We start from the raw sequence: 24,884 nt of genomic DNA on the forward strand, positions 1-24,884 counted from the left end.
GCTGACCACTATCAGTAATATGAAGTGTTCAAATATCTTGATGTGCATTATAAAAGATATATATATTTTAATATTACTCATGTGGAGAGGCAATGTCTGTATTCCCATGTCTCACTCTTGGGAGACCAGGTTTCAAGCTGTCCCTGCTTTCTCTGCTGCTGGCAGGTTCCCTGCTTTGCCAGTGCATGTGTAGTTTCGGTGGAAAGTTTTCACATGACTCTGAGTTAGGCACTTAAATATAAAACCTGATGGATGGGCTTGTGAAACTTGGTAGCAACGCTTTGCTCAGCTTTCAAATTAACACCGTTGGGGTCTTCAGGAGATGAAAGGCTCTGTGAGTGAAGCCTTGAACCAAATTCTGTTGCTGAGTTGATGCAGGAACAGCCACATTCATACAACTCTTCACTTTGTTGTGCTGTTTGGGTGTGGAGTCCTTTGTCTGCTGGCATGGCAGCTGCTTAGCCTTCTTTTCATGTGCCTTCCTTGCTTGATTTTGAATGTAAAACTGGAGTTAAACCTGCTTCCACTCCAAACTAACAAGATGCACTTTCACTACATTTAAACACACTAATACGTATTCAAAAAGGCACATTTGTCTGCTTCATTTTGTAGTCACATTTGTAGCAATACCTATAGCAGATGAGAGCGGGGGGGAGTGGGTTGTATTAATTTCTATGCAGAATATTGAACTCCTGTTTTCATATTGAAAATGAGCAAGTCCACTTGGATGCTGTCCTGAAAAATGTCTGTGGATCGTGCACCATTGTGCCCCAGAAAAATTAAAATCATGGCTTGATTTTTTTGGGCAGCTGTGAGTGCAAAGGCTGGGAACGATCCTGGGTTGTGAGTGCTGGAGGTTTGCAGGTGTGGAGGCAGGTTACTGGCAGAGGCAGTGCAGGCTTTCATTCAGCACCTTGTCAGTGTGCCTTATCTGGGATCTTGAGGGATGACTCTCCAGTGTAAACCTGGGGAAGGGAGCTGAGTGAGGTGCTTCCAGGAATATCCTGCTGAAGTTTCCTCATGAGCTGTTCTGCTTGCCTTGTGGAAGTCATAACCTGCACAGATCCCTACAGCACCTCAGGAATATGGGCTTTCTGGCACGTTTGTTGACTGCTTGGAGACTTCAGCCTCGTTTTCCACCTCTCTCTCTTTGCCATGGGATATAGAAACTAGTGTTGTCTTTCAGCTAACATGTACAGCACCTGCCATCCTGAACTTCTCTCTGCTTGCATTCTCTTGTGAGAAGTTCATGTGCAATCTCAGATGGGCAGAAAGCCTTCTGGGCTGATGAGTGGTGACCATAAGGGAGAGCCTTCACATGGTGTTACAGGCAAGAACATATTGCACCCTTCGCATCTATTTTTCCTTGTTCAGGTCACTGCTGAGATCAAATCTGTTGCCAATATGGGGGTTTTGTCAAAGTCTTTTCCAAAGAAGCCATTGAGTAAGATATAAGTAAGAATGATTTTTAGCTGAACTTTGAATTTCTCCGGTGATTATAGATGAAAATCTCTTTCTTCCCTTCTCACCTGCCTAAACCACGAATTGCAGGTGAAGCTGGTCAGAAAATTAAAATAAATGACAAAATTTAAAGTTGCTTTGCATATAAAATGGAAGCATTATTAGCAATGGTTCAGAGTCTGGCATTGTTGACTACTGCCCAGATAACTGGCAAATACTTGTGAAAGCATTTTCCAGTCTCAAGAGAATTGCCAGTTTGGCAGCAGTGATTGTTTCTCCAACACTGCAATGAGAAAAAGAGCAAGTTATGTGGCTAGAGACTTGGTGACCCAATCTTAAGACTGACACACTTGCCTCCAGGTTGCAAGTTGTCAGGCATACAGCAAAACTTGTGTATGAGTGAAGCAAGCAAGTCACAAACATTTGGAAAAATGTGTTTCCATTTTGCTCAACGTGCAATGGGTTTATTAGAAGAGACTCTCATTCAGAGAGATGGTGAAAACAGTATTTACTAGGATTTATTTGACTGTCACAAAATAATTTGAATACAGACTTGCAAGTGTTTCCTTTTTATGTATGTCTGAGTGTGTGTCTGTATAAATATATATATATTACAAAACTATCCTGATCTTCATCAAAATAGCCTGCCTTTGTTGAGATGCAGCATGAAAGGACCACTCTGATTCATATTTCTAAGGGATGTTATACTGACCTCAAAAGCTGATACTTCCTTAGCCAGTGCCAGAAAGCCCTTTCTGTGGTTTCAGTCCCCATTTATTTAGCAATTAAGAATCAGGTGGCCTCAGAATAACAACTGGTTTTAATAGCCACTTTAGCCACCTCCGTCATGGGAAGGAAGAGTGCAGGGCTTCTGCACAGCCTCAGAGCTCTGTGGTGTGACCTTAAGTGACCAGACACAAAAACCAGTGCAAGTCTTGAATGGAAATGTCTGCATCATCCAAATTGTGCTGACTCTTGTCCAAGAACACACTGTTTACCTGTTCCTTCCAGACTGGTCTATTTTCTGCAAGACTGAGATGTGATTTTTTTTTTTCTCCCCCTTATCTCAGTGCAGCTTGACTGGTTTTAGTGGAGCTGGTCCTCACTTACATGTAGACATACAGCAAGGATCATGTTTTCCGTTTTGGCAGTCAAAGTTGAAACTTCCCACTGTTGTTTTGTATATTCCCCTTCCTTTGCCAGCTGAGCACTCCAATCAAAAGCAACAAATCTTGCCAGTTACCTCCAAAACGCACCTTGCTGAAGGCAAAGTCTGGAAATACATTGCCATGAGCATGAAGCAGCCAGGCTTCTGTCTGTTTGTCAAAATACCAAGGTATTAGTGAAGGGTGGGGTTTTCCTTATCCCGATAAATAGATTTTGACTGGGGAGATGAGAGGCAGGAAGACAGAATGTATTTGCCCAGTGCTAAATAAAAGGCTATTTATGCCTAATATATTGGCAGAATTATTCCAGAGTAATTCAACCATGAGAAAATATGATCCTTGTGTCATTGCCAAGGTCAGAGACAACTATGGTGATCTGCAGAGTAAGGTCAGGTCACCCAAGTTAATCTGACTAGGGTCCAACTTAGCTCACACATCACATTTTTTCCAAGATTTATAAAAGTAAACATCTTCTATAGATGAAGGCAGGGCTTAAAGTGTCATCATCTCTCTCCTTTGAGCCAAGGCCTCCTGTTTTTCCTTTCTTCTTTCCAGGTTGCTCCTTCTATTTCCTTTCCATTCTTCTATTTTCCCAGCATTTATAGGATGCTCAGAAAAGTCAGTCTTTTCCTTAGTGTGCCATCCAGTGCCTATAAAACCCTTCTGGTTGAGTGCATGTGCAGGAAAGACACAGAAATGTTGCTGGTGTTTAACCAGGAGCAATGATAGCTGTAGGCATGTGTGTAGTGTGTTCTCGCACATCAGTTGAGAAGCATGTCTTGGAAGACAGGGCAAGGGGTGCGCAGTAAAAAAATGCTCCTTGGTAACCTCAGCTGAGATGGTACCATCTAAGAAACAGGATCTTAGACAGAAACATTTAAAAGGTGAAGCTAGTGACTTCATAGGCACTGCCAGGCTGCCCCAGGTGGAGGTAGATCAAGTGGTGAGCTGGGCAGATAAGAGTCCTCTTCCATCACTGGTGGGTGGAAGGGGTGAGACAAAGTCCTCAGCCCTTTCAACAAGGATGAATTGCTTCAGCAGAAAAGCAAGGTTTTTCTTCAATGTGGTCTATACCTGCCTAGGGGAAGCTGATGCGTTTGGTTTTTAGCTGCCAGAACCTGAGGTTTTCTTTAACTTCCTTGGTTACTCATTCATGTCTTTTGAAGTATATCAAATAACTAAAAACATGTAGGTGGGGTTTTTTTCTATCCATTTCTACTACTGTAGCTATTAGAGATCATGACAAATGGTGTGAACTGAAAAAGAAACACCAGAAATCTTTTTGGCTTGCTTTTTGGAGGATTTTTAAATTTGGTTTGGTTTTTTTATTGTTTGTTTGGGGTTTTTTTTTTTTTTTTTTTTTTTTTTTTTTAAGCACTAGATGGTTTTCTGCTGTGCCTCATGCTTTGAGCTTTCTGTGGGATTTTGCTTAAGCACTCTTAATGTGAAGGGGTGGAGTCAGAGAGAGATGAACTGGAAATGGCCAACCTTCATTCCTCTTGAAGTGGTTTCCCAACTTTGATGCCACTAGATCTAGTGACATAGGCAATACTCAAATTCTGTTTCCTCCCATCAGTTTGCCTATTCAAGGTAATCCTGGGTACCTGATGTCTAGGAATGGGTAGTGATGGAAGACGGAGGTGAAAATAAGGCACATGCACTTATAGCTGATATTCAGGGGAAACTTACAAGTGTCTTACTTTTTTTTCACCTTCATTGCATGTTTTGGACTCTCTGACATTTTTGTTCCTGGATGATTTGCATTTTGATTTGTTGATTGTTTTGATTTGCGAAAAAAACCCACCTTAACCTATAACTGCACTGTAAAACAAACAGCAAAACACCAGAAGCTGTGACAGAAAGTTGTAGGAAACAAAAAAAAGACATATCAGTGACACAAATACATTAAGCTGGAGCTGAAGGTGATGTGCTAACTTAGCAGGACTGAAGTGTCTGAAAGGGCAGTCAGCGCCTGTGTGCCCCTAGACAGAATAAGTGAAGGGAGATCACCTTTGGTGCTGAGCCCGGTGGCCAGTGCCTCTGCATGAGGAGTAGGGTCAAGTCTTCCCCATCACTGTTATTTCACTGAATGTCTCTCCAAACCCTCTGAGTTTTCAGATTCTGCTGTGTGGACTGGGTTGTCACCAGCCACCTGGATGTGCAGGGATTGTATCCTAGTCTGCTTATGGTGCCACCTGCTAGCCCTGCAGCCAAGGAGTGTTAGCAGAGGTGATAAAGTAGATTTCACTTTCTGGGGGGAAGTGTCTGTAGCTGAAGGGAAATTAGTGGCCTAAGCACCATGGTGGTCATTGCCTGATACCTCCCAGCTGAATAGAGCAAGGGAAGTTTGATCCAAGATAGCAGCCCGCTTCTCCAGAAACGCCTGCTGTTCTTTCAAACCCCAGCTTGTATAGATGACTGCAAGTAAAGTTTAGCCCAGCTGCTGCTGGCGGTTGTGCTTCAGTAGTGCAGAACGACACCCATGGGTGCCCTCGCTCTCTAGTGTCGTGCTCTACTGGGTTCTGCCCATGTGAGCCACGGGCAAGGCATTGGGACATGATTTCTGGAAGCACACCACTGTCCTGCTCACCATGCCAAGCGGAGGGTAGTGGGAGCCGTGTGAGTGGCAGCAGTGTGTCTGCCCACTGGCCACCAGAGGCAATGCCACTGCTCATTCGCTCTGAAGTCCATCTTCAGATTTGTTTTTCCCATTGTGGCCTTTTTTAAGCACCACCTCATCACACCAGATTTGCCTTTTGTGCTGGAGAGGGACATTCAAGGGGAAAAAAATTTTGTGTGGGCTTGGCTCTGTCAAATCTACTTATTTCCTTTTGGCTTCTGCACTTCCTTCCTGAGAAGCAGCCTCCTGCTGTTGTCATGGGCCCTCCGGAGCAACTGGCTTTTGCTAGAAGAACAAGAGCGGTGGATTTAGGGCACTGGGCAGCCAGGAGTGGTGTGGACAGCATAAGAAAAACTTTATTAACTCTGTCTATGCCCTGTCCTTCAAAGGTCTGACAGAGGATTGTTTATTTTGTAATTAAGGTGTTTTTTCCTGAGCTAGTTACGTGCTTTATGTTACTTTATAAAGTTTTGTCTTGGGTGAGTGAAGCAGGCTTCTTCTGAGCATCCCAGGCAGCACTAGGGCAGGATGAGGGGAGGCGCAGACCAAATGCTGGCTGTTCATTTGTGTTTGCAAACAGTTCTGACACTTGCTTAGAAAAGAGGAGGTTAAGTGTTTTGAGCCCAACTGATTCCCAAGTCTTGGTTGTTTTGCCCTGCTCTGCCCAAAGGCTGAAGCCACCATATGGGTATTTAATTTCTATTGAGCCTCAAAGATGCTTTGTGGAAATGGTTCTTCTAGGTGGATGTGGCCAGCCCTGTTCTCCACCTTCCTATGCTATGTGATACAGGGTCTTGGAACCAGGCTGTATCAGAAGGGTTTTTGAATTAACACTCCATAACAAATCAAAATTGTCTTCCTCTTGTTTTAAGTACAAATAAATATTTAGTTTATGCTTTAAGTTCAAAGCCAGGTGTCTTTTCACTAGCTACCTAGTGAAGATGTTCCAGTGGTTATGATTTGCGGGAGTCGTGGCTGCAGCAAGTGGATCTTTATAAGGTTGTGAGCGATGGCTGGTTTTTTGAAACATAGGCAGTGGCAGCTGAGACTTTGTAACTGTCAAAAGAGGAAAGGTAGGTGAGATGGAGGCATTTTATTCTCCTCCTTTTAAATTCTGCCATTTGCAGTTTCAAAATGATTGCTGTGTAGAGTATGTGTTGCCATCATGGCATGCAAAGTGAAGTTTAATGTTAGTTTTCTTTCAATCATGTCTTGGTTTTCATTGCCTGATGTTACTAATGGACAGGTGACAGGACTAGAAGAAAATGGATTGCATATCAGCAAGAGCTTTTTCACTTGACACGAACAACATGGGAAGTCCCAACTGGAAATATTTCACATGGACTTGGTAGGTCATGAATCTTGACTTACCTGAGCCTAGACTAATGCTCTCCTGTTCATTATGACTTCCACGGCATAGAGGATCCAGCCCTAAAAAAGAACATTTGGGGCAAACAGCATCTGAACTATGGCTCAGGCTGCAGCTTGGGCCAGCGTCAGTTAGCCCTGAAATGGCCCAGAACATAATGCTTTCAGCCATCCCAATCATTTGGGTTTGTCTTGCCCAATAATGAATTTTTTAAAAAACTGTTTTTCAGTAGAAGTACCTAATTTTAATGGTTTGGACAATGTCAGAGTTTTGGCACATATTTTCTGTTGTACAACATGAAACCTACAGCATCACCTCTTCTGGGACAGGCATGCAGGCAAGGCCCATGGCAATTTAACTATGTTTAGGGCAGGAAGTCTACTTACATACTCCATTGGAAAAAACTGTTTCTATAGATAATGTGTCCCTTAGTTTATACATAAAGTGCTTCTGATCTTTGCCTTGAGCCTCTTATAGCTGCTTGTGCTCAGTCCAAGAGTAAAGTATTGTAGGAGCTGGATAAACAAAAAGATAGAGCCAGTTGTTAAGGAGCTATAGAGATTTACAGAAGTTGACCTTGTGGCCGTTTGGGGTATTAGTTAGGCATATTTCCCCCATGGCAGAGCTGTCCTGTGCTGCCCCTGCTGCTATTTGTGCTCCTGCTTTGCAAAGGAGTCAGACTGGCTGAATCCAATAGTGAATTTACCTGCGTCTCAACTGTATGTAGTTGACTTCTTATGGAGAATGTGACTGGTCAGGCCCATAGCTGGGAGGGCCAGCTCTCCAGCTGAGGCTGGAGCGAATAGATTTCAAAAAGAGACCTGTATTTGAACAAAATGAGAGAATGACTGAAAAACAGCTTTTCCCAAGAACCGGCAGGGTCATCATCCTGGCTTTTGGGTTAGGAAAAAAAACTCTGCTATTTAAGCTTTTTACCATTCTTGGTTAAAGCAGTATGTTTTTCTGTTTAACCAGATACTTCTCTGTAGGGTATTTGCTTCCAACTGCTCAAAGTAAACTTCTGTTGCTGGCAGCAGGAAGTTGTTTGCTTCCCATGCAGTGAATTACTTTCTTTTTAATATTTCTTTCTGTGCATAGATGCATGGCTCCAGAAATATCGCACAACTTACCCATAATAGCGGAGTTTTCCAAACCCCATTAAGAAGTGCTATGTTGTGCAGAAGAAATTTTCTTCACTTCTACTGTGAAAAGCTGCCGAACACATGAAGATTAGTAAAGCTTGTGCAGTTTCCCCCCACTTTTGATCAATGCTGGTTTTACCCTTTGCATTAGACAGCCAATTTGCTCATTGCTTTGCCTGAAGGAGGATCAACGTACTAGAAAAAGGTGCTGCTGTCTCTAAAGAATAATGATTTCACAAAGAAAACTCTGAAAATTTGTCAAGTGCCAGAGTGTAATTTATGCCTGTCCAGGTTACTCCATCTAGGGATATTTGTGTAGGATATTTGTGCAATCATTTCCTTTAGTATCTCGTAAATATGGATACTGTCTGTGACTGACAGCCTCCTACTGCTTATACCATGGTCTGAATACTTGCATGAAACACGCACCACATCTCCTTAAGAAATGCGTGCAAACCCACACACATGGTATTTGTTCCTTGCTAATCCTCATTTTAAACCTTTTTGTTTCTCATTAGCTTTTTATTAAGTATATTTGAGAAGGCTTTTTCCTTAAGGAATAATAAAAAAAAAATCGGTCCCTCGTAAACACCACATTTCAAATTCACAAGCGGACCTACATCATCTTTGTAAATAGTTTTGGGGGCTGTTCTCTAGGCTATTCAATGTGCCGAGATGATTGCCATTGACCTGAGGAACTCCTGGAGTGGGTGCTTTCATCACATCTGACTAATCGTGGATCCAAACTAATAGAAAATGCTTTTTCCGATAAGAAAATTGCATAGTTAGTTTAAGCTTTCTGAAGTACTCTTTTGCTGGTAGCCCTTTTCTCAGCTCATGTGCCTTGCTTGGGCATTGGCAGGCTAAGAGCAACCAGAGTGGGTTTATGTTACATATGCAATATATACATGCATGTGTGTGTGTAAATTTTAAAATAATGGATTTTGGGGCCTTAACTCGTGGGCCTTTTCATGTCAAAACTTCTAGTTCTCCTCAACAAATAGGTGAAACTTGGATTACCAGCAGAGCATGCATCCCTAGACTGTGCTAGTGCCTTCCAGCTCACTCTGCATACCTGACCACTCAACCCCTTGTTCTGCTCAGCTTGCCTTCTTCCTCACCTTACTATAAGGAGGAATGATAATTTCTCAGTAGTAAACTTGTCCTCATACGGTTGTGGACACGAATAATAGCCACCCTGACTCGCATCAGAGTCATTTGGGTGTGACTTTTGCTCATCACATTCCTTTGCCAAGTTGGAGCTGGTTGTGCCAGAAACAAATAAAGAAAAAAACAAACAAACAAAACCTCCATATCCTTCCTTGATTGCCCAAGTCCACTCAATGCTGGTGGTCTGAAATGATGATCCTTGTTTTAAGTCCTGTGAACAATTGTGGTGGATTGGCTCTCTCTTGGTCTTTACAGGAAAAACTTGTTGCATCCTTGGACTTACTATTTGAGAGTTCATGATTTTGCACTTCATAACAAAATTGCATTTCATCTGTAGGCCTGCTTTTGCTCTGCAAAAAGTCAGCATTGTTAATTGTGTGGGATCCAGCAAGATGGAGATGTGTTTCTATAAGGAATAACAGAAGTAAAATGTTGGAAATTATACTGTGATAGGTGCTCTAAATTAGCACAGAGCACTAAGGAAAGTAATTTTGCCACTTAAAATCTCTCTGGTACTTTATGTTGCTCAAAAGTTATTAATGAATGCTGCTTTCCAGTTACCTGGAAAGGTTGCTAAAGAGGTTTGTGTTCTTGGAGAGGCTGAAAGAGAAAGGAGCCAATGGACCTGTGGATGGACAGTGAAGAGTTAAATATTTAGCTTAGGTAACATAGAGTTCTCATGCTAGCAAAAGCAGGAATTTGAGGAACTCATGTCTAAATGCTTTAAAAAAGAAGTATGATAGATTTTTAAAAAAATCACATTACTCAAAAGCCCACAAACTTTGGGGCACCATGTTAGGTGTTTTAGTTCATAACAGCAAAAGCATTGCAAGTCTAGTACAAAAGTCAATAGTTTTTGTCCAAACACAACAGATGTTTCAATTACTTTTGCATTTAATAAGATAATACAAGTGCAAACTTTAAAGTTCTTCCAGGAGGCAGAAGCTGCTTTTCAGTGAAGAAATTTGGAAACACAAAAATAAGTTCAACCTGGGGAGTGTTGTTTCTTTGAGAGGACAATGACTTAGCCTCATGTTAATGAAACGGTCCAGTCCAGTGTGCACCTAAAAAATGCTTTGGGTATTTCCCAGGGCTTTTGGGTATGTTTCCTTCACATTTCCTTTAGTGAGCTCCTCAAAGTGGTGAATTTAGGTTCTTATCTAGAAGTGGACTGTAAAAGCAGAAAGGTAGTGTTCATTGCATGGTTTGGTGGACCTCAGTGAAGCTGGTGCCCTCCTCTTACCCCCTCCTAGCAAAATAAACAATGGACCCCAAAACTTCTCTCAGATCTCATGACAGAGGTGTGGGAAGCAGGTTTTTTTTAGGAATAGCATGTTTTGCTTTGATATAAAAATATCTGTGCTCCAAATACAGATTTGATCATAGTAGAGGGCTTTGTGCAGTGAGAAATAACCTGTTGCATCTGGTGAAGACACTTGTAGTAAAACTACATTTGGCACTTTCCTACTGAGATTGTAGTCACTTAAAATCAGTTGAGGCTGTTAATCCAGAGACACATGCAAAGGCATGGATTTTCTAGTTGAGAAAAGGACTGGGGCTTTTAGGGTATCTGAATTTCAAGCTTCTGACGCATCCTGGAATTGGGATTGGGACTATTTTGGTTGTTTCTGGGCGACTTCTGTGTTAGAGGTCTGAGGATGGATTTAGGAGCTGAGTGGCTGAAAGTTGCCTGGCTGTGCCCTTCCAACATTGCAAGGTGATGACATTTCATTTGGGTTCAGTGTGGAAGCGAGGGAGGAGGCTTTGAATTGCCACCTAATTCTTGCAACGTCCACCGCTGCTGAAGGCAAGTGTATGTGCCAAGTTGCTCTCCAGAAGCACCTATTTTGCCAACAACGATTTGTAATAGATCACCCAGGACAAAAAGAGCATTACCCACTCAAGCAGCCACTGTAAACCCAGTTGCCCTTTGCTGCTTCTGCCTCCGGTTTTTGGGGGAGTGGGAGGGGAAGAGAAGTAGTAGGAGGCGATGGCAGCCAGGAGGGGGATGCAGGGAGAGGAGCCCCCGCTGGCACCGCGGCCTGACCCATTCAGTGGGGCTGAATACGATAAATGCTGCTTTATCCTTTCTTGAAAGGAACAAGATAGCACAGCCTAAATGCCTGGGTGTGCTTAAATAGGCAACTCTGGGACACTGGAGTTGAGGGTGTTTGAAATTGGAGCTCCCCAACAGCCGGGGAGCTGCCACAGGTCACCTGCCTTGCTCCATGGGGACCAGCCCAGGTCTGGCAAGAAATCGTCCATGGACGAATTGTAGTACAAATTCTTTTCTTTGTTGGTTGGCCTCTTTCACTAGACCATGGCCTATAAAAATTTGTGTAAAAACAATTCTTAAATATTATTTGAAAGGGCAAACGGCCACGCTGAAAGGTTTGACAGTTTGACATATAGCGCCTGGTTTTGCTCACTGGGGAATGGGCGTGTGGAGCCTGGGCTCTCCTCCTGCTCCTTACAGGCTCCGGGTTTTTTTTTAAATAGCATCTAGTTGCTGTGCAGAGTCGCTGTGCTCCCAGCAATTTGACAGGCAACGAGTTTGCTTCAATGATTTTAAATCCTTTTAGACTAATTTGCGAGTGAGCAGAAAAACAGCTAGCACCTTTGGATCCAGCGCTCAAAACCAGAGAATCAGGTATTGCCAATTAAAGTGCCATTCCCAACCATCATATCAAGATGGATTACTTGCAATTCCTCTGATAATGTCACGCCGTGCCTAAAGAGGAAGTGAGCTGGAGTTTTTTCACAGACAAAGAATCCATGTGGACCAAAATCATTGGTGATCGAGGTGGAGGGAGCGTGATGCGGATCGTGCATACGGCTGTGCATATGTGCAACGTAAACGCGAGCGGTGCGCCTGCTCTGCCCCTCAAATAGCCACAGGCCATTTTGAAGAGCCTCTGGCCCCTCAGTCACTGGCCTACTAGTTAATTGCCACATGGACTTCATGACACATGGGCAGATAATATGACATTTTCGGTTTCTGTCACTAGCAAACGCCACGGCGTTGCTTGCACTAGTTGCTAAGAAGCTGTCAGAAACCATTAGCAGCTGGCTAAAGTTGCCCTATGGCATTTCCTCATGGCATCAGCAAAACAAGCATAAATCACCCAGTGGAGCCTCCTGCTATACTAATGAGCCTGTAAGCTTGTTTATGGACTAGCATCATTTCTATGATTATTTCCACCTTTTCAGTTCGCCTTCATTTGGCGGCAGGAGAAGTCAACTTCAGGAACGGACTTGCCGCTGACATTTTACAAATGTGGTTCGTAGCTGCTACCGTGTGGCTGGTCAGTGGTGATTCAAGTTTGTTTAGTGATCTTTAAAAAGAGGGGGGAAAAGGGGTGGGCGAATCTCTGGAGACCTCACAGAGGTGAGTGTATCAAGTTGCAAAGTAGATGGAAATACTAAAATCCACAATTGACCATTTAGACTTCTCTCTGTGGTTTCAGTCTTTAAGAGATCAATTTTCCATTTTAAAAAAGTGGAAGAGGTTAAACAATTTATAAAAGCGTACAGAAGCATTTGCTCTTAGGATAACCGGGTGCTTTCTTATCCTCTCCCTGCCTTTCACTTTCCCTGACTTGTGTTGGACGGGGCCAGGGTTTATTGTTTTAGGCTTTTCTGAACATGCACCAGTATTTACACTGGATTGAAAGCATTTGCTTCCAATGAAAATCTTGTCTTAGATTACAGCCCAGCAGTGTAATTTCCCTCCCAGATGGGAGTAAAGTAGCAGTATTTGCCTAAAAACAGTAGGAAGAACAAACTGTGCATTAAGCCAAGGCTGTTTTTGGCTTGAGCTAATGATGTAACAGAAACCTTTTATTTGGGATAGGTCACCGCCAGGGATTGAAGGAGGTGATCTGGCTCGCGCTTGAAAGGTTTCTCCATTGTATCTACATAAGTCTTCACTTAAAAAATCCTGTTCCTAATGCTTCTGCTTTCATACAGCAGAAATAAACAGGAAAGGTTCTGGGGAGTGTTATAGGTGGAATGCAGAAAGCTTTTCCTCCCCTAATGGAGGATATAATTCAGGTGCCCCGGAGGCATGCTTTCAGGAATTTTCTTGCCTGAGGTAATGGGAAGCTAAGGCTGCTTGAAGGCCTTGATTATCTATTGATGCACAAAGCTGGAAAAAAAGTCATCTCCCTTGGATTATAGTAGATATTTCCATAAATTATCAATGAGTCCTCCTCCCGTCAGGCATGAGGCGATGCCTGCTAAATTAATCTGAAGGGGGTTTGAAATGAGGAGAGAACGTATTTAAAAAAAATGGAGGGGGGGAGAGGGTGGGTGGACAATTGCAGGGAGGTGGTGAAAGGCAGTGTCATTAGGTTAGAAGCTTTTCATTTTTAATCAATGAATGTGTAATACTTTTCTTTTTCTTGTTTGCCTTTCGCAGACAGAAAGTGGATTAGCCCGTGGAATTTTAAATGCTGTTGAGTTGTTTCCTTTGCTCATGTTTCTTTTATGAATTATTATTTTATATGGTGAATTGCTTCTCTGTATAAAAGCCCCTTTTTGCATATTGGGCTTTCAAAGAACTTGTTGGATATCTGATTTTTTCATAAAAGTCTTGTTTGTTTCTGTAACTACCCAAGGTTACCATTTCATTAAAGACACAAGCCAAGTCATAAGGACAATTATAAATTTGCTACGGTCAGTAAGATACTAAAAATATAACACTAATGACAACTTGTGTGTGTGTGTGTGTGCTGAAAGCTGTTTAACAAATTGTAATTTTGAAAGTCTACATCCTTTTTTTACAAAAAAAATAAAATTTTTGTTCCTAACAGAGATAGTTTTGATTCAACTGAATTCAAATTACTTTCTTGATCATTCTTGCCCAGGGGGTGTAAAAAACACTTGTCTAATAACATCACAATTCCATATTGGTACAAATACAGTGTCCTTGGAAGCGAGGATGCAGAGAATGCAAAGACTGATTTGCTACATGGACGTGTTTATAAACTGCTTTCAGGGTTTGAAACAAAAATTGCATGCAAACTGGCTGGGCACTGCAACTTTTGTTTTCCTCTGACATCTAGCCTCTCAGTCCAGACCCAAGTTGGCTCCCACACGGTTACGTCCTCCCTCAGATATGTTGCTAATGTGATGAGAACTATCTGAGACCTTCTCTGCATTAAGGAAATTCATTCTGGATGAGTTGTTTTTCAATGGGTGAAGACACCTCTTATGAATATAGCACACTGGCACAAACCAGGGTGTTAATTCCTATGATGTATGCCAAATTGGTACCTACTTATCCCAGTATGGATTTCTTTAGTCTGGGGCTGGGAAGAGGGGAGGCTAGTTAGCTGCCCACATTCCATCAAAAAGTCAGGAGAAGTTGGATGTCTATAAAAGACTTAACATAAGCAATGCCCCAATCCTCTGGTTATTTCTGAATTTTTTGTGGGGAGAATATGATGTTGTAAGAAAGCTGCATTCACCTCACATTTTGCATCCCAGAGCAGTGCTGCCATGGGGATGAGACCCGATTCCTAATTGCCATCTCAACCAAAGTAGCTAATTGGTATGAACTTTTGGGAAGTGACCTAGTATGAAGGAAAGCCATTGTTTCCACCATTGCAAGCTGGACACTGGCAAAGTTTTTTATTTATTTATTTTTTTAAGCTCCTTTTGGGAGGGTGGGGAGTGTGTGTTCCAGTGGCAGAGATGGCCGCACTGTCCTTCAGGATAAACCAGAATGGGGCCAACAGTCTTTAGATCCTCCCTCTCCCCATGTCTCTTCCCCATCATCCCCTCAACCCCTGGTGAATTATGGTGTTAAAGAATTTATACCTCATTTAAATATTCATGCAGTTTATACCCAAAGCCAGGCTTCGGCTGAAGTATATAAAGGTAGCATAAGTCAAAATTTGATTCACTATATTTACAGGTGACGGCTTGGACAACAGTGTAGCTTCCCCCAGCACAGGTGATGATGATGATCCAGATAAGGACAAAAAGCGACATAAAAAGCGTGGCATCTTTCCCAAAGTAGCCACAAATATCATGAGGGCATGGCTGTTCCAGCATCTAACAGTAAGTGAACTCTAGATAACATATGCAAAATGAAACATGGAAAATGTCATAGTTGTAGTAGTCATAGAAAGCAAAAAATACAAATGATGTTGCTGACAGGCAGCTCAGGGAACTTTTCCAAGCAGAGTTGTTGTTGTTGCCTCATTTACTAGATGCCAGGGGAAGAGTATGGAGCATATGCTTTTATGGTTTTGGGTTGGTTTTTTTTTTGTGTGTTGGTTTTAGATTTTTCTTTTTTTTTGTTTGTGGTTTTTTTTTTGTTTGTTTAAGTTGCAGTTGTTAACAGGATGTCACCACAAAATGTGACTATGCTTAACTAATAACCTCAGAGACCTGTCCTGTCCTGCTGCTGGCACAGCTGCAGCTCCCCTTAGCTGATGTGGGAATTGCTGCTTTGGAGGAGAAAGCAGCGTTCAGCCCCTGGTTCTATGCTCCAGACAACTGTGGAAAATGATTGGGGAGATAAAAAACAAAGCAAAAAGCCAATAAAGACCTTATTCATGTGTTTGTCAGAGATAATCAGAAGCTTTATGATGAAAGCTCTGAATGTATCTGGTTTAATAGCAAAGTACAGTTTTTTTTCTTTGAGATATTCTCATTCCCAAAGTGTAAGTTACCCCTGTATTTAATGTTATAAAGGGGTGTGGGGGGATACATAGCTATTTCTATTGCCATAGCTATCTGTATGTTTGAAATCAAAGCTCTGGACAGGTGTGTGTGGGGTTAAGCTGAGTGCAGGAGTTTCTTTCATATTGTGTACCACACCTTCTCATGTTAGCATTTAGGAAAGTATTTCTAATGCCATTCTCATTTTTCATAAAATTGTGGTGGTTTGTCACTGTTTTCATATACTCTGGAGGTGTGGGCCTGACTTTGTCTGAACTTTTCTGTGCCAGGAGGATAAGGGCCAGGTGAGAGGTGCCGGGAGTCTGCAGATGGTAGTGAAGAACAGCTTTTGCCTCTATTCCAGCTGCTGACTCCCTCTCCTGCCTGTAGTTAGGGTCAGGGTGAAACCAGAAGCTGGCCAGCTTGCCTAGCCCCAGTGGGAACCCTGCCAAGGCCATATTTGTAAACTGAAGGAAGCGCTCATGCACATCGCCCCTCCGTCCCTCGCTGAGCCAAGAAACCAGATATCTGCCATGACTCTTGTCAGCATGGGTATCAGACAGAGAATCCTGCCCCACGCGGTCTGGGGTTGCTATGAATGAACCTTCATGCTGGACCATTCCTCCTAGGCTGGAGAGGGCCTCGGATATCTCTGAACTAATCTCTCTCTCTGGCACTCTGTCAGCTGTGCCCCAGCTTTGCCAGCTCCTTAGCCCTGACCCTGGTGCATTCAGCACATGGCTCCCAAAGGCTGAGGTCCTCTTTGGTCTTGGTGGCTCCCCAGTTCTACGTCCTTACCCCAAAAGAGCTGACAGCCTAATGTGTCTGCAGATAGTTGTGAGCTTAAGGACATCTGCCTCCAAGGTAGTCTGGGGATGTTATACAGGTGATGCTCACCTGACACAGCTGGTTCAGGTTCTGGTTTGAGGAGATGTCCTGGAAGCTCAAGCTCTGCAGTCCCCACAAGGGACAGGGGAGAGTGTGCAACTGCGTGTCAGTCCCTGTAATTCCCAGATGAGAAATTACAAATTAAGTAGTATATGTTACTATTACTAATAGTAGCAGGGTTTTTTTTCCGGAGGTGGCCTGTTGCTGTGTTTGTGCTAGTAAATTAAACATCACCCAGGCCTGGGCACAGGAATGTGACAGTCTGTCCTGGTAAACTGCTTGAGCAGTTTCCAGCTCGCTCGTAGCCTGGGCCAGCTACCTCCCTCCAACCCCATTCCTGGGAGCATGGCAGAAGACAGCAGGGGTGACTCTTGAAAGACCTCATGGCAGGAGCCAGTTTGGGTTGAGCATCTAGCTACATGGGCTTGAACTGACTGTGCAGCTGGCTTTATGCACAGTCTCAGGACCAGAAAATGGTCCCTGTCACTGTTCTCTCCAGACTAGGTGTAGGGTGCAAGAGGCTTTTCACTCATCTGCTGTGCAGTAATGATGTGCAAAAGAGTGCCTGCGGAGCTTTCTGCAGTGCTGATAGCTGCCCCTGGGAGACATCCAGACATCTGCTTGTAAGGTGGCCTCTTCTTCTGGAAGGCCCAAACACAGAAAGAATTCCCCCAGGGTTTGTGCAATGAAGTTACTGCATTTTCTACCTTGCAGCACTGAGCTAAAGGTTGGTTTAAAAAATCCACTGTGCAGATCCAGCCCAACCAGGAGAAGCATGCAGATTTATGGCAGGGGAGCTTTGTCTTCTTCTGGCAGCATCATGGTAGCTCCAGGTTTGTCAGTTCAATAAGCCAGAACAGGTTCACCCAGTTCAACCTTCTCCAACTAGGACCTTGAGACAGACCTTTCAAATCAACTCTAGATGGGGTCATGGGCCGTTCCCCCACATTAAAACATGTCTGGCCAACACTGCAGGTTCTTCCAAGCATGTGTTTCAGCTGGGAGTGCTCTTGCTGGAGTGAGAAGGCACCAAAAAGTTTGTGTATCCCAAAGAGCAATGAGTCTCCACATGTGTGGAAGAAGATGTCCTCCAGGCAAACATGTTGATAACAAGGGAAGAGTCAACACTACAGTTAGCGCTAGAGCAATAGAACATATTTACAAGCTGCTTGAGGTGCTGTCCTCTGCAAAAAATCTCAGGCCCAAATCACGGCTGCAATCAAAGCTGAGGAGTAGCAGAGTGAGAGACTGAAGGAAAAAACTGACTCCAGTTCATTTATGAGGTTGTCTGGGCACCAAGAGTGCTGTTATAACCCTACACACTGGCATGACAGTGTCCCCAGCTGGATTTCTCATTGTGGGAGGGAGATCATCCAGAGGAGCAGCTGAGGAAACTGGAAATCCCACATAATTTTTTAATTTATTATTAATGAATTTGATCTTCCCTAGGATGGACATGAGGTCCTCCCTAAAGCAAAAGTTGAGGAAAGACAGGGAGATAGTTCTGTTCACGCAGGAGACATGTCAGGGCAGGCAATGCCTCCCTTTTGCCCTTAGTGCTTAACCTGCTTATACTTTCCTGTCTGGAAAATGGCAGGGAAGAATTGAGCATCAGTTAAGCATGAAATCCAGCATCCCCTTGACTGCTGGTGCTTCTTAATTGGGGTGTTTCTTGGGAGCCCTCCTCTACAAAGTCAAATATTTTTTAGCCCCACAATTGTAATATTAATACATACCAGTGGCATGGAATTAAACAAAATAGACAGTAATTGCTGTGTCTGTCATACTAATGATTAATGGTTGGAAAGATTTAAAATAAATTTTGGGCCAATAAATTTTTTTTAGAAGAGTAGAGCCTGTTTTAATTCTTTCTATGCAGTTATTCTATCTCCAAGAGTATAAAGTCTTCCTCTGCCTGCTGACTTAATTTCCTAAGGTTTGTCCCTTAGTTCATGTTTCCTGTTCAGGAGGAAATTATTTTTCTCTTTATTGAATTAAAAAATCAAATGCTTGGCCATAGCCTCTCTGGTTGTTGAAGTGTTTGGGCAATAGTTCCCACACAGTGTCACACTGCAGCCCCCCATTATTTTGACTGATGTGCAGAACTGAGTTGATGTGTGCCCAAAGGGTAGGCAAGTGCTGTCCTCTGTGTATGCAGGCAGCATGCTCTGAAACACTTCAGGGAATTAATTCATTCAAAATGTCCTTTTTTTTTTCTTCCCCTTGGAATAATAACAACAAAAAAGTCCACTAAAATATCAGCAAAAGTGGTGATCAGACTTAGGACTCAGGAGTTCATAGGATTTATTTTTAAACATTTGCTCTTCTGACTTAATCTTGATTGAATGTCTGGGTTGGAAGAGCTGCCCAGGTTGGTCAGTAGTTAGACAAAACACGGCTGTGGAGCTTGTTGAAATTTTTGACAGTAGATTATGACACCAACCTATAAATTTTGAGGTTTGTGAAAACTATATTTAGGATTTTGCTATAAATTTGAAATGGAAGGAATGACTTGTTGCTCTTTGGATTAAAAAAAGGAAAAAAAAAAACCCACTAATAGTTTGGTGAAGAGGTAAAGACACCCCTGAACTATAAAAGTTAAGTGAAAAATGAGGGGAGCCTCACAGGCTGACATCAAATGAACATCAAATACCTTCAATACTATGTCAAGGTGTTGAGGAGGGATTGGGGTGAATCAGTCTTGTGCTATAGCTGAACTCCAGAATGTTGCCTTAAGGATAATTTCAGGGTGTGCTGCAGCCCAGCAACATTTTACAGGCCCTTTTTTGGGGGGGGGAAGGTGGTGTGGTGGTGCAGGGGGGAGGTGGTGGTGATATTTTTTTTGTTGTTGATGTGGGTTTTTTAGTATTCCTTGGATCACTTAACATTCAGGGATCAGATCTCACCACCATTTTTCAAGTAAGCCTCCTCACTGTAATGTATAGCCCTCAGGAGGGAGAAAACATAAGCAAAAAGCTTGGAAGAAGGGAAGGGAGGGTGGCGGGTGGCGGAATCCTGCCTACAGCCAGATCTGTGTAAATTTAATTGTGGCAACAGGATTAGTTTCTGCTTCAACCCATACCATGCTTTTGTCCCAGCAATGGTACCTTTCGGTTCAAAACTAGTAGAATGGAGTTTGGGGGGTGTTGTTGTGTTTGGTTTGCTCATTGTGAATTCTCTGCATCCCTTAAATCCAGCTTAATTTAAAATGTTGGGATTCAAGCCTCATTTTGGGGATTATACGATGTAATTGGTTTGTTATATGATGAGTATTTGATGATCTTCACGTTCATCATCTAATCAGGAAAAAAAAAAGCCATAAAATTATAATCCCAAAAGATGCTTAATAACAATTTAAACTATTGAAGGCTTTATTTAAGCACATTAGGGGATTATAAAGTACTTTTTTTTTTAATGGTGCCAAGAGGTAGATTCAAGGACTTTAAACACCTTTTAAAAAACAAATTACCATGATTTGAAAAAAATGAATGGGCCAAGGATTCCTTTCATGTAAATCCCATAATTTAATCATTATTTTTAACTGCTTTTAAAACAATTTCCTCAAGAGGTTAAATCTTACTGAAATGGGAGACTGAGCAGAAAGTAGAAGATGTAGCTAAAACATGTTGACTTTACAGTAAAAGTGAAAGGAGTTTTTTTTTCTGTTCTGTATATTGATTTTGAAGCTTTGTTGATCAACCACTGCCATTCTATTAAACAAGAAAACTTGTAATAAACAACATTCAATCTACTTAGCAAAGCTGTTATTTGTATAAAATAATTTATTGGAGGCAGACATTTGAAGGAGGCACTTTATATCTGAATCTAGCTGAGAAAAATAGTCCCCATAGCTTCAAGGTTGTTAGTCTGATAGAAAAATACTATTACACCACTTAATTCTATGTGTTTTGTTTATATATGAATATTTTACAGGATAGCAACTTTTTAAGGTTACAGCAAGTAGATTTCATGTCTTCTCTCATCCTTCTGTGGTTATTTGACTTTGCCTTGGGAGGAGGGGGGTGGAATTTAGCTCACTGCCCCTACTTCCATGCTGAATGTTTGTCCAGTTTTGGAAGTGGACATAGTGAGAGGGCAGATGGGTACAAAACTAGGCTGCTAAAAACATAAGAAGGGGAAACGATTGGCTAAAACCAGTAAGACTTTGCTTTGCTCTCCTCTCTAGAGGATTTGGAAGCTTTAAAATGAAACAAGCCCCTGAAAACTTACAATGACTCTCCATCCTGTGCCAACTGATGCTTGCTCTGCAAAATGCCAGAGGCCTTCTGGAGCTCATCTGTGTAGCAGGGGTCATATTTCCACAGATTGGACTCAGAAGGGGTGTGTGTCTGTCCCCCCTTTATCCCAAGTACACAGGTCTCCTCTTTCACTTAATTTTATTGTAGGCAAAGCTGTAAAATTCTTTCTTCCACATCTGCAAGACTTCTTAGTGCCAGCTGTCCCGAATTCCTAGGAAAAGACAGGCATTTTTAGCTTGCCTTCAGTCACCCATACACCACCATCTCCTTGGCTGGGAAGGTGGGAGCCCAGGCTCTTCCTGTTCCCAGCAGCAGGAAGACTTGCTGGATGGATGAGAAAAAGCAACCATGGGACGTAACCTGTGATGGGGTGATGTTCAGATGCTCCCTTCTACTGGGGGAGGTACTGTGACAGGTACCTTCAACAGGAGAAAAAACGAAATGCTGTTATAGGAGATGATTATTCCAAGGCTCTGTCTGAATTGAATTGAGAGCTCCAGAAATGAGGACAAACAGGATTTAGGTAACTGATTTAACTTCTTAACCCTTCAGCACTCCCAGAATTTGATGGAGGACACTGATTGTCAAAACCTTCAGCATTTTCTTTAGTCTTCCTCAACTTTGTTGCTTTGACCCGCTGTCCAGCCTCCAAGGGATGGTCCATTTTTAATGCTGGTGAGCATTGCCATTTTTGAAGAAAACTATTGTTGCTTGGGAAATAACCTTGGCAATGCTGCTGTTGCTCACTTTTCATGATTTCTTGGAAAGCCTATGCCTCATGTTCTCAGATCTTATGCTGCCCTGTAGATTAAGTTACCAGCACTGAGTTTTTAGACTAGAAAGTAAAAATATAGGTTGCTTTAGTCAATAGATTCAAGCAAACCAGATTCCTCACACAGGCTGTTCTCATGTTCAGAAGTGTGATGTAGTTAAAATGTGTTTTTTCTGATATATGATTCAGTCTTGTTTCTGATGAAGACGACCATCATGTTGCCTTAAACTATATGGTACAAAGCGTTCCATCCTAAGCTCCTTGGAGGTCTCAGGAGCCAGTGGTCCAGGGAAATTTTTTGGTTGTAATCAGAAGGGAGCCAGCAGCCTGGGCTAGATTTTAGAGAGAGTGTGTATTCCCTACCTTATCTTTTTTCCAGCCTGTCCCAGTTTCTACCTTGGAGGCACTGTTGTACTGATGTGGAAGCCACCAACACATTAAAGAATTTTAATTATCTGGAAGCTGCTGAAACACATTAGTATTTACAAACCAGCAGAATTTCACATCTGAGCAGAAGCAAGGGAATACTGAAAAGTTGAAACATGATAAACATTAATTCAAATGTTAAATTACACTTGCTCTGGTTGTACTAGAACTCCTTTTGTTTGCATAAATATTCTGGGAAATGAGTTTACCAGCAAGAATGTTTGCAGTAATAAGAATTTTTAAGTCAATAATAGATGCTTTGCTTTCTGCTCCACCCTCTCCTTTCTTTTAATATTTGCAGCTGTGATATTTTGCCTGTGCAACTTCATTTTTGAAATTAGTCTTCAGTCAAGGCACAGAAATGTGTTAAGTGACATACTGGCCTTCTGCAGTCGAAGCAGACATACGAAGTCAAGTATCATGTTTTGAAGGAGGAGAGTGGGAGGGAAAAAGTCTGACCGCTGGTTTGTGAATCTGGAAGAGTCCACGGAAATATTTGGCAAATAATTTGCAATGCAAAGTACACTAAAGACAACAACAGTATCTTGGCAAGCAGTGGGTGAGCAGGAAATGAGGATTAATTCATGGGCTCAGTTGTTCATTATTAGTTGTTTGTTTAGCTTGTCCTTTAACACGGTTGCTACAAAAGAGCCTATATTGAATCTCAGATATGCTTATGTATATAAGTGCCAGTGTTAATTTTTTATTGGCAATCTCTTAATGCTTGAAGGAGTTTCACAGCGCACCGGTGTGAGCTAGCAAGTGACTTAATCAGATCAGGTAAAGTGCCAAAATATGAGACACCGAAACAGTTGGGTGCATATCTGATGAGATGTGTTAATCTGTGGTGTAAGATAAGCTGCCTTTCAAATGGGGTCACATTTGGAAGTGGTACATCAAGTTGAGTAAGATGCATTCCCTTCCTTTGGCATAGAGTAGCCTACATCTGTTTACATAAACATAACTCTTGTCTGAATGAACCGAAACAGTGATACTGCGGTGAATATAGTGTGTTTGCTGCTCCAGGACAGGCATGAGAAGCGAGTTTGAGTCTTACCCGTTTTAAAAGTTTTGTTTCCCTTTTAATGCATTTACCTTCAGCTATGCAGAATCTGCACTGCTGTAGCTTACGTGTTTTTTCTTGTTGCATATATTCAAGGAGCCCTAATTCTTAACTGTTTATGTTTACTCTCTGCCCATCAGAATTACCCACAGAAAACTTTTCTTGTGAAAGGGATTTTTTTTGTTGTTGTTGTTGATAGAAAGTTAAAATATTCCATGGGTAATGGCATCCTTTCTTCCAAAATGCTCAGCTGAAAATCCAGTCTTCACTGTATGAACAAATGTATTGATCAGACTCACCTTTGCACTTCCAGCTCCTTATCCTGTAAGCTAGCAATGGTAAATACACTTGTAGATAAGGGCAAGCAGGCAGAAAAGAGTTTAAGTTAATATGTAGTTATCTCATTTACCTTGCCTTTTGCATCATTGCCTGATTTAGACCCATAGTATTTAGTAGAATACTCGTTTCACTTCAGCAGTGGGTCATCATTTTAATAAGGCAAGGTCTAGGACTCTACCACTGTATCTTCTGCTTTATGGACCAGAAACTTCTGCCCAGAAAATACTTCTCAAACTTTAGGCACAGCATGAATATTTCTTTATTGGCTGCTACTTGACCTTATCTAATCAGGCCTGTACAGCGTAAGGTGCTTTGGAAATATGTAAAAAAACCCCAAACCAGCCACAGAACCTCCCCAACAACAGAAAAAAAAACCCCAACAACAAACGACCAACTCATTCCCAGTATGATGCTCTGTACTAGTGACACAATCAGTTAGGTAGTCAAGTTACTGGCACCAAAGTGTTGCTTTAGTCACACCAGTAAAACCAAAGGTCTGCTCGTGATATAGATAAGTTTTCCAAGGACTTTCTTTAAACTCGGAGGGGGAATGCTGTGACTCTACCTTATGTGGCTTGCTCTAGTCATTACCTAAAGTCAGCTTTGAAGTAAAACTCTTCTTCCTAGACCGCCTTTCTTCATGTCAGCCAGAGCTTTTGGGTTCCCTACTGATATCTTCAGGAAAGTAAATGCCATGAATCTGGCTAATGAATAGATTCATTTCCAGAACTATCGTACTTGCTGTGGGCTTTTTGTGCTGATCCAGGAGTTGCACTGTGGTTGTGGGGAAATGGCAGAGAGAATAAACCTTTGATTTCATTGTCGAAACCTGAGCATGTGTCCATCGGTGAAGCAGGTTGTAAACCCTGAAAGGTCATAAGCCACAGTTGGGGGCAGAATAATTTTGAAGCTGGTAATAACCTGAATCTTAGGATTCTTATGAATAAAATGCAGTTTTAGTAATGTTTCCATAAACAGTGGTAATGGCAGCATTTTAGTAAACAGTGGCATTACTTGCATCAAAATTGCACCACATTGGCTTTTAAATTACTCCACCTGTCTGTATGAATAGGATTTTCAATGTCAAGGCACATAGACAGCTGCTCCTAATGTTTTGGGGTTTTTTTTCTCCCTATGCAGATAATGCTGGCAAATCCACAGCCATCAAGTCCTGGTTTCTGATGTAAAACAGTACCTGACCTACTGGCTCTGGTGCTATGAAAGGAACAGCTTTAATTACTAATGTCCGTGTTTTAGTTTTGTACTTGTTGATGTAAAAATGTCATCTTAGAGCAGCGTAACCTCTGGTTCACTTCCACTGGTGATGGTACACTGGCTACAATTATTTTCAAAATAATTTGTGTTCCTCAGTGGCAGCTTGAAATTCAGCCTTGTTAGTGCTCAGATAATTAGCAGGGGTCTGGCCTTCTAGGTCCCTCTGCCCTCGAGACCCTCTGGTTCCCCAGCACTGCATTGGGCCATACCAGGGTGAAAAAGGAATTATGCTTACAAATCCTGCTTGATTTATTTGTAGGAC

The 24,884-nt window shown here is 42.2% G+C and overlaps 1 protein-coding gene across 4 annotated transcripts in view; it reads left to right on the forward strand.

Moving 5' to 3' along the window:
* MEIS1 (Meis homeobox 1) overlaps positions 1–24,884 on the forward strand; it is a 108,615-nt gene that overhangs the window by 42,345 nt on the left and 41,386 nt on the right. For all 4 annotated transcript variants that reach the window (XM_069850105.1, XM_069850107.1, XM_069850104.1 and 1 more), the window contains exon 8: positions 14,849–14,994. In XM_069850105.1, coding sequence (XP_069706206.1) covers positions 14,849–14,994 — 146 coding nt within the window. The remainder of the gene's footprint in view (positions 1–14,848; positions 14,995–24,884) is intronic.

The sequence above is a fragment of the Phaenicophaeus curvirostris genome, chromosome 2 (assembly GCF_032191515.1).
Source record: "Phaenicophaeus curvirostris isolate KB17595 chromosome 2, BPBGC_Pcur_1.0, whole genome shotgun sequence".
In the NCBI taxonomy this organism is placed as follows: Eukaryota; Metazoa; Chordata; class Aves; order Cuculiformes; family Cuculidae; genus Phaenicophaeus; species Phaenicophaeus curvirostris.